The sequence below is a fragment of the Indicator indicator genome, chromosome 9 (assembly GCF_027791375.1).
Source record: "Indicator indicator isolate 239-I01 chromosome 9, UM_Iind_1.1, whole genome shotgun sequence".
Lineage (NCBI taxonomy): Eukaryota > Metazoa > Chordata > Aves > Piciformes > Indicatoridae > Indicator > Indicator indicator.
Window position 1 is genome coordinate 6,879,460 of NC_072018.1, and position 10,374 is coordinate 6,889,833.

The window sequence follows — 10,374 nt, forward strand, 5'->3', positions numbered from 1 at the left end:
GCAGGCGAGAGGGTGAACGCTCCTAGTGCAGACCGGAAGGTGGGGTGCTAACCGCACTTCCGGGTTGTCTGGGGCTGTTTCCTGCTACGGGGAGGCGTGCAGCTCTGGTTCCGCTTCGCTTCTTGGGGCAGAGAGCAGAGGTGAGCACCGGGAGGACAACTAAAGGGACCGGATAGTGTCTCCTCACACCGCAACCTTTTTCTGCGGGAGGAAATGGGAGAGAAACCTTAGGTGCGGCGTCATTCTCTCACGCTCCGGTCCTTCCCGCTGACCCGGGCCTCCTCAGCTGTCTGGCCTGAGGGGAATCGTTGCCCTCTAAGGTGGCCGCGCTGCAAGGTCGCTGGACGCAGGGCAGTAGTATATGGACAAGTATGCGTACTATTATCGGTAATAGTCGTACCGTTACGGTATGACCGAGGGCAAAGTCCCTGCCGCCCTGCTGGGTCCGGGCCGCAGTCGCTTGTTTCAGTGTCTCTTCATCTGTCCGCAGCTGAAGTGCGGCTGCCTCATGCATCTGACCTCTAAGTCTTGTTTGCTTGCACAGAAGGGATGTGAAGATGCAAAATCATAGCCTGATGGATGGGAGTTTACTAGGGTGCTTGTCAGGTGGATGAAGTTGGGCAGGTATAGGAACATTTACTCTGAGTTGCACCTTTCTACTCAAACTAAGAAGTTACTCTGGTATGAAACCTGAGTACTTATACCTCTTCTTTCCTCCCTTTTTTTTTCGTTTGTTTTGTTCGATTGGGGTGTTTTGGGTTTTTGTTACTCGTTTTGTTTATTATTTCTTAGCGAAATCCTGTGGAAAGTAGAGATTTATGCATCCTTTTTAAATAAAGGTGAATTTACTGTATTTGTACTGATACTGTTGTAGCCTCCAAAGATCAAGGAGTAAGGGAGTAGGCATAGCTGCTAGCCTGGGCAGTGTAAAGTGGTGTCAGAAGCATTTCAACGTGTTTGGCCTGCAAATTCGAAGTTGCATATTGTGTTAGAAGCTTGGATAGTCATTATTAACTGGGGTGAAGGGGGAAAATGGTGCATTTTGAAACTGCTTTATTTTAGACCAGGTATCATTTGATGCAGTAACGTTTGTAATTAGGTAAACATAACAAAGTAACAAAGCTTTGGCAAGTCAAAGCTTGAAGCAAATGCAACAATTAACGTTTCAAGATGTCTGAATTGAGGTTATTTTTATAGCTTAAAAAAAAATAACAAAGTAAGACTTTGTGGTATCATTTTGTGTTTTAATCATTTGCTGCACTGTAATTAAAGATATTAACATTCAGGTGCATCTGTTCTGTGCTATTCTTAGAGAGTACAAAAATAAGTTTTCAAATATACTTAAATTATCTTTACTTAGGTAGATGCCAGCTTGAAATGAGTCTTAAAACCATCTGGAAGGACTACAAAGTTCTGATTGTTATGGGAACTGGCCTTGGGCTGGTACACTGGGGGTGGTTGCACATCAAGTCCAGTCCTATTTTCCAAGTGAAGACACAGGATGTTGTTGTGGAACCTGGGATTGTGTCGTATGTGATGCAAAGTGATCAGGAAAACAAGGAAAAATAGCATCAGCCCTGCCTGTGTTTTGTGGGTAAGTCGCTTAATTGTGTCTGTTCTTTGAGGCAGCAGATGAATCAATTAAATCAGAACTTTCTAATATTCAGTCTTGTGGCTCTAACTTTAGTCTTCCAAGAGTTTGTTTCTTTTTTTTGCAACTGAGTTAATCTGGTAGCTATATGGGCCTAAAAAATGCATCATACATGTCAAAAACTACTGCTAAATCCCATGTGGTAGGATCAATTAAGTGATGGTATTGTAGATCTTAAGTCTGGGTTAATAAAAACTCCAGTAACTTCAGGACAGTGATCAGACTCTTTTGACTGGGTATGCCACAGTTCAAATCTGCCCAGACATGTGACTTTACACGGTAAAATGTTCTGTGGTCTTAGTAGGGATGGCAATTACAATAGAAAACAAACAAAAGTAAGTATGAGAGAACTCTATTATTGTAAACATTACATAGGAAAGTAAATAAACATCTCTTTAAGTTTTGAAGGCATCTTGAAGTAAGAATCTTTAAGAAGTAGTGTTCTTAAAGTCGTTTGAGGCTTAAAAGCTTTTGTTTCTCAAGTGACTGCGTGGGAGACAGTGCTGAGTAATTCAGACGTTTTGTTCTCAAGTAAAGCCAGGTTAACATTGCTACACTTTTGACCCTTTCGTACAATTTAATGCGGTGGGCTGATACTTCACAGAATCACAGAATAATTAGGGGTTGGAAAGGACCTTGAAAGATCAAGTCCCCTGTTAGAGCAGGTCACACAGGAACACATCCAGGAGGGTTTTGAATGTCTTCAGAGAAGGAGACTCCACAACCCCCCAGGCAGCCTGTTCCAGTGCTCCATCACCCTCACAGTGAAAAAAAATTTTCCTTATGTTTAGGCGGAACCTCCTATGCTCCAGATTGCATGCATTGCCCCGTCTTATCATTGGATATCACTGAGAAGAGCCTGGCTCCATCCTACCAACACGTGCTCTTCACATCTTTATAAACATTAATGAGCTCACCCCTCAATCTCCTCCAGGCTTGAGAGACCCAGCTCTCGCAGCCTTTCCTCGTAACGGAGAGGTTCCACTCATGTGATCATCTATGTGGCTCTACACTGGACTCTTGCAACCAGTTCCCTGAAGTCCTTCTTGAACTAAGGGGCCCAAAACTAGACACAGTATTCCAGATGCAGCCTCATCAGGAAGAGCAGTGGGGAAGAAGAACCTCCCGGGTCCTTTTCCCTAGAGTTGCTCTCCAGCAAATCAGCCCCCAGTCTATGCTGGTGCATGGGGTTGCTCTTTCCAAGATGCAAGAGTCTACACTTGCTCTTGCATTTAATTCAGTTTCTCCCTACCCAACTCTTTAGCCTGTCCAGGTTTCCCTGAATGGCAGTGCAGCCTTCCAGTGTGTCAGCCATTCTTCCCAGTTTTGTGTCATCAGCAAACTTGGTGACAGTGCACTCTCTGCCCTCATCCAGGTCATTGATGAATATATGGAATAGTATTGACCCAGTACTGACCCCTGGGGGGGGGGACTTCCACTAGCTACAAACAAGACTCTGTCCCAGTGACCACAGCTCTGACTTTTCTCCACTCAACCAGTTCACAATCCACCTCGCTACCTGACTGTCGAGACCACACTTACTCAGTTTAGCATCAAGGATAGACCTAAAGATAAAACAGTATCAATGAATGGTCAGAATTGAATTAATACACTTTAACAAAGATATTATATATAATAAGATATTATGTATAATAATAGACTTTTTCAAATAAGAAGCATTCTAGTTTGGTGTTTGTCCTTGAGTCATTTTTTTGGTGAAAATATCAGTTCAGGGTATGCAAGAGTGTAATGAGATTATCCTAATACCTTTATGTTTTTTATTATAGGTATAATAGCTTTGAAGCTTCTCTGTGAATGTTGTCAGAAGAGATGAGGAAAACTAGCTGGAGCAGAAAGAACTTTCTGCTTGTAGCAGGACTGTCACTTATAGGTGTTCATCTTGGAAGCATACTTGTAAACTTTGTTGCAAAAAAGTCTGCTCGATCCCATTCAGAAGCTAAAAAAGATCACCGTGAATGAAATAGGCTTCTGGTTTCATGTATCAATTGCACAATAGGATTTAAGCCTTGTTTTAAGAGCTAGGTGGTGATCAGTCACAGGAATGTTATATACACTATATGTACTGTTTCACATTTATAATAAATGCAAAGAATGAAAATGTACTAATTTAAATTTTAAAAACACTATGACTTATAGATCCAAATAAAAGTGAAATCTGTTTTGTTGGCCAGAATTAAAACGTTATTTTGAAAATGTCTCGCCTGGAAGCTAAAAAGCCTCTGTTATTTACGCATGAACCTTTAACTAAAGGTAGAGTTAGTCAGTCACTGTCTGTGCTGAGTGGAGTATTAAAGTCATGCTATGGTCCTGCTGGTAGACTCAAACAGCTCCACAATGGAGTGGGTGGCTATGTTTGCACAACTTCACAGTCTTCAGCTGTACTCCGTCATCTTTCCGTCAGTCATCCTGTGTTACGGGTTTTGACAGCCTCTGTACAGAACCATATATCCCGCTTCAGTGACTGTGGCTTATTTACTGCCATTCTTTGCTGTAGTTTGATTGAAAACTTTAAAAGCCTAAATGTTGGAGCTTGCACTATCATTAAAATAAGCAAGCATCTTTTGAGTTTGTGCATGGACTACCTCAAATCTGAGGCCTGTGGTTGCCGAGTGCCCGTGGATTTTAGCTGTGTTGAGACCCTTCTTTGTTTGGTACGTAGCATATTAACAAGCAAACCTGCTTGCATGCTTACTAAAACAGAAGTCGATCATCTCACAATGCTGATTTTAAAGGCTTTTATGTTTACAATTCCATGTCATGTTAAGACTAATGCTGTTTTAGGAAAATGTGTAATAGTACCTGTGAAAGGCAGAAGAGTTATGGAATCTACAGTTCTTCCTGGACTGCTTCTAGAAACACCAGAAATTCCGTTGGCAGAACAACCTATTGTCAAAAGAACTTCATCAAATGTGATCAAGGTAGCGCTTTTCTCTGTGTCTATGTCAGGAGACTGCTTTGACCCTGAAGGAGGAACTGTAATAGTCCATCGTGGAATTTCCCTAGAAATGTCAGAGCTGAATCAGTTGCTTAACATAGGAAAGCAGCTGATTAATGATGAGGTTGGCCTTGTAGTGTGCCAGAAAGTTATCCATCCATCCTTGAAACAGTATCTGAAAGAGAACCACGTCATCGCAGTGGACAGAGCTGGGCTATCTCCAATGGAACCTCTCAGTCAGATGACGGGTAAGAAGCAAGTTTCCTGTGCTAAACAGTCACCTTTAGCATTCATGTTGAAGTCAAAACATGTCTAGATTGGTATTGCAGAGTAAGGATTCTTTTGTTTCTGTCTGTGTCCTAGTTTGACAGCTGAGCAAGAGTTGTTCTAGTCTGAACCATGTGTTAAGGTGAGATAGGTCTTTTGCAGGGTCTGATGATACAGTGCATATGTGATTGCTGCATGAGGAATATCCAATTATACTAACTGCTTGCAAATGTAGATTATTTTCAAACTCTAAACCATTTACTTTTTTAATCTTGAACTCTCACTAAGTCTTGCACTTTGAAAACATGTTGGGTTTCTATTTCATTTCCTGTATAGGTTGAAATGTTAGGTGTTGAATACCATTTAAAAAGCTGAAGAGGAAAAGGGTTCTTGCTTTATGAAATGCAACAGATAGCTGTTCTGATAGCAGCAACACTGTTCTCTGCTTTTCTTAACTGCACAGGTTCAAAGCCTATAGCATCCACACATTTGTTGTCTCCTAGTAGTTATGGCAGCTTGAAAGATGTGCGCATTGAGACTGTGGCTTCAAAACGTTTCCTGCATCTAATTCCTAACCACGCAGTTGTCTCCAGCTTGGTACTCTGCAACAGAAATGAAACAGCATGGGATGAATTGAAGGTAGGCAAATTTTCTTACTCTTTCTTGAAAAGTCATGTTTTAAATAACAAAATCATGAGAAATACGGTGAGTTTAGGAAAGTGGGTTTTATTCAGTACATGAAGGGAGTTCAGTTAGAATCTGGGTGTACAGTATCAAGAAAGCAATTCAGAAACATCCCTCCTTCCTGAATGTCAAAGTCCTTGAGGTGTTCATGTTCATTTAATGTCTCTGTTTTAATATGGGAAATTGCTTAGAGACAGAAACATTTTTCATCTGCTCTGGAGGCCAGTAAAAACAAACATTTTCATTCTCATTACTTGGTCTATGAAAGCATAAAGTAAAAATTACCCAATAAAAGGCCAACAGCAATGCCTGCAATGGTATTCAAATATAGTTTTGCATTGAATTGCATTGTTGCTATAGAAATGTCATTGATACTGATTGACTTTTTATATATCACCTTGTTTTGCAAAAAGAAAGACTAACATAACGCTTTTTATTTCTTCTTTTCCATACTATTGTGGACAAATAAAGGCAATGTCTCATTAAGTGAACATGGGTTTGGAAACCACTCAGCAGCTTTGTACCAGAAACTACTAAAAATCTTATTCCAGTAGTTTTGTCAATGAGGGCAAATCTTGTTAATCATGGTATGTCTAACAACAAACCCATATGGTTTACAGCGTGCCTGTGAAACAGCAGAACATGTGTTGCAGTTAACAATCAAGGAACCTTTGGCATTATTAGGAGGTGGCTGTACAGAAACTCACCTGGCTTCCTACATAAGACACAAAGTATGTAAGACACAAGGTTTTTTAGAGCTGCTTGATATATTTAAGAAGTAAGAATTTATGTAGAATCACTGCTACAGTTAAAACACTTGTCTTTTCTAGATTATTATTGCATTTTTGCTAACTACTAATATAAACCAAAGGGGTCTCTTTGAAGCACTCAGTGCTATTTACATCTTTCAGACTTGTTAATACTGTATCTGTACTTGTTAAGATTAAGTATCTCTTACAGTAAATATGTGGGGTTTAAGTATTAAAAATGTAGAATTTTTATATTGAAAGAATCATGTAGAACTCAGCTTTGACTTTTTTAGAGCTCTCTTGTGGAGTAATCATCACATGAACAGTTACTGGTTTTTTTTGGTTTTTTAGTTAGGACTGAACTGGCTAGGAAAATAGTACAATATATGTTTCATTAAGATTATTTCTCTAAAACCGTGTTCTAATTTTCTGATTTCCCATTTGTGTTTTTTGTTGTTGTTGATTGTTTTGTGTTTATTTTAGAGTTACAGCCTGTCCAGCAGCAGTTTGGAAGATGTAGATTGTTCTTGGACACAATTCCACTTGGTTGCTGATGGGTTTTGCCGTTCCCTGGAGTCTGTAGCTTGTTCTCTCAATCATGATGATGGAGAAATCCTTACTGATACGGTTTATGGACACTGTTGGTTTGTTCCATCAGGTTTTCCCTCTGACTCAGATTGGTCAGATGTAGTTTCAGAATGTGGCTGTAGGACTATAGGTAAGACTGAAAATATCAAATGGAGGCTTTTGCAAGGCCAGTTTGGCTCTCCTGTTATACAGGATTGCCCTAAAGAGCCCTTGGATAAAGTTGCTAACTTTCTGACTTTGGACTGTTTTTCTGCAAAGTGTAGTGGCCTACAAGTAGCCGTGGAGACAGCCAACTTGATTTTGGATCTCTCCTACATCATTGAAGATCAAAATTAGCTCTGATTTTACATGAATTGTGTTGCTCAGCAAGATAATTAACTGAAAGCACAGTAATATATGTTAAGATACTTTAAATAGTTAGAATGTGGACACAAGACATGAATTTTAAATCAAAGTTGGCCTTCTGATTTGTAATGTACTGTGCCCTAAAGCATTTCAAATGTTTAATGTTGTATTAGGAATTGTTAAATGATTAGCCAAAAATGCAATGAATCATAGTAACATATGACTTACAAGTATCCAAATTAGTGTATTCAGAACAGTGAATGACACTTTGATACTCCCTCTGCATTAAGCAAAGTTTTGGATGTTTGTTAGCTCTGTGGCATATTGAAAGGAATGGGAAAAACTGATTCACTTACTGAGAGCGTATGTTACATATTAGAATTTATGTAGTCTTAGCAAAAGCTTTACACATTCTAACAATTTTGTTTTGCAGCAGAACTTGATCACTGGTATTTTTAATTTTGTAGGTAAAAAAGATGACTTTTCTTAGCAAGTATCTTGAGCCTCTTACTCTCAAGTTTGTCACCGTGTACTAATATGCACAATCTGTTTGTAAATGCTTGGAAGATTTTAATTCGTACCTATAGTTTATTTAGCAAGTTATTAAAATTCTATCTGAAGATCTTATGGAAGCTGGTAGATAATAGAAGATTTGAAAAGAAATGTAAGACTGTGGGGAAAAAAATCTGTGTAAAGTGGACCTTGATTGTCTTCTGTGCAATACGTGACCATTTCTAAATAATGACGTTCCTACCATTTAAGGAAAGCTGGAAGGACACATGTCCTGCTTACCATTCAATTAACTCTTTGACTGTGCATAGCTTCTTTTCTTTTAATGAAGTAGGCTTTAAGCTGCACAAGCTTGTTTCGATCTTTAAATAAGGCTGTAGACTGATTGAAACATTTTCTCATTCTCAGCTTGCATGCAAGATGAAAAAGCGTGTTACAGTTCCTTACTTAAACTCACTTTCTTTGCCCTTTTTCCTCTCTCTCTGTTTTCAGTCACAAGGAACATATTGCTCATGACAAGAAAACATCAGAGTTAGTTGTAGACTAGTCTGCGTATTAGTTTCCTGGTCTCTTAGGTTTTTAATATATTTACTGAGTATAAGCAGTAAAATTGTTTTGTATAACTCAGTTTTGAAATATGTAATTAGAACCAGATCTTTGTAGCCCTTTTGTACAAAGTAGTTTTCATTTTAAGAGCATAAATAATAATTTTCTCACTGAAAAAATGAAGTTATGTAAAGTTCTTTATCTTTTTATGACTTGAAATGATTGTTGAGGTGCTATAAGGCAGCATCATTTGGGAATTCGTGGAAGAGTGTTCAGAGTTGGCTACTAAAAAGACTGCTTTCATATTGTGATCCTCCCATATACCATGAACCATATGAAAACATCAGCAATAATGAAGCCAAATGATGGTGTATATCTTAAGACACAGAAGGATCTTGGTAATACTTCATCTAATTATGAGTCTCTGGAGTGTTGAATTTGAGTATTTTGCTTCCTGTAATAGCAGCTTGTTATGCAGTGCAAAAATGTTTAGTGACTACAGCTGTGAAGTGAAAATTAAAACAATATTTAAGTAGAAGAAGTTGCTAGTCTTCTTTTGTATTGATATTTGAAAGTCAATTCACTGTTTCTATAAAACTGTTGTTAGCTCTGATTGCATTCTTTTTCCCCTCTCCCTCACAGGTCTAAGAACTGAATATTAGAAAACCGTGGGGGAAAAAGTAAAATTGGTGAATAGATGTTTATACTTGAACCAAAGATTGTTTCGTGTATAGATAGTTCTAATAGCAATGAATTTTTGTCTCCCAGTGTGACTGGAGAGGATACAAATAAGCAGCTGGCAGTGCTGCCTATGGCCAGTTCACATTCAGTTCACATTAAGTTCTTCCTGAACCTATAGTGGTTAGTGCTACCCTACCTCAAATGCATAACATGGGAGGAATACAACTTGGGATACAGTTCAAAATGCAAGTAAATAGAATTTTGACTCTCAATCCAAGAGCAACATAATTTTTATCAAGAAACATGGAAGTTTTTAAGTCTAAAAATGATGGACTTTCCTGTGTTCTGAAACTGACGAAATGATACATCCTGAATTGCAAGGCCTCTGAGAAGACACTCTGGTTTTATTCCTGCACTTCCTGGATTTTTAAAGTTTGTTCTAATTACTTGTGTAATTAGAATTAGACAAGTATTATTAAGAGACTAGTGTTTTCTGGTCATGACCCCAGTTACGTCTGTTGGCTCCCACAGATTGCTCAGAGGCTGTTAATTTAAATTTTAATAGTTCTGCTGGTAGTGCACTAGAATAAGAACATTCATCTCAGCCTTCTCAGCTGTACTAGTGCTCCAGGCCGAATAGGAACAAAAAGAAGTGCTGGTATTTTAATCACTCAGGTCAGCATATTTAAGTAAGAGTCTAGTTTAATATAGTTACTCCTCAGTTCAGTATTTCAGTTACTATTTGGTATTTAAAACCCCAAGGTGAAGACGACCTAAAAATGCTGATTAATTTAGGGATCTTTACTATTTCCATTATTGTCTCCTGTTTCAAGTAGACATAATATTAAATATTGCTATTCTGACATTGGCAAAGAATGCAGACTACTTGCTTTTTATTGATTCTGCTACTAATTTGTGCGTTTGCAGATTGACTCTGAGCCACATCCAAAGTTTTTCTGTCTGTTTTCCTAGCTATAAAATGGGAACAAAGGTAACTTGTCTTAGTGCATGGATATTTGTGGGTGAAGAGTTCTAAGTAAGATCCAGATGTGAACTGAAGAACTACTTGCTTCAAAGGAATAGATAATTCAAAATCAATTTGAATCCTGGCTAAAATACTCTAGTCACTTAAGGGAACTTTCAGTGGAATTTACATAAGACTCAAACTAGTTTGCTAGCTAAAACACTTATTCTCCCTCTATGTTGAACTTAGATGCTTTTTCTCTGAAATTTCAGCAACCCTGTATTACTGTTGCTAACAATAACTTAGTTTATTGCCTTACATATTCAGTACACACACCTGGAAAAGTGACTGTAAATTCCTGTGCAGGAATGGTTGAACTTCAAAATGAGCAGTCAGACATCTCAGCAATCCTTAGTGTGTCATTCATGTCTTC

General features: G+C 38.5%; 1 protein-coding gene across 1 annotated transcript; it reads left to right on the forward strand.

The window, feature by feature from the left end:
* Positions 1-3,843: 3,843 nt before the first annotated feature.
* On the forward strand, positions 3,844-7,387 carry LOC128968858 (molecular chaperone MKKS-like). Its single transcript, XM_054383479.1, has 4 exons — positions 3,844-4,855; positions 5,338-5,513; positions 6,179-6,289; positions 6,791-7,387. The coding sequence occupies exons 1-4, from the start codon at positions 3,865-3,867 to the stop codon at positions 7,229-7,231; spliced, it is 1,719 nt and encodes a 572-aa protein (XP_054239454.1). The 5' UTR covers positions 3,844-3,864; the 3' UTR covers positions 7,232-7,387.
* Positions 7,388-10,374: the final 2,987 nt, after the last annotated feature.

Excerpts from the sequence above, each read along its gene's own strand:
- LOC128968858 (XM_054383479.1), top strand. The coding sequence starts at position 3,865 with ATGTCTCGCCTGGAAGCTAAAAAGCCTCTGTTATTTACGCATGAACCT. Across the intron at positions 4,856-5,337 it reads ACCTCTCAGTCAGATGACGG|GTTCAAAGCCTATAGCATCC; the intron begins GTAAGAAGCAAG and ends TTAACTGCACAG. Across the intron at positions 6,290-6,790 it reads CTTCCTACATAAGACACAAA|AGTTACAGCCTGTCCAGCAG; the intron begins GTATGTAAGACA and ends TGTTTATTTTAG.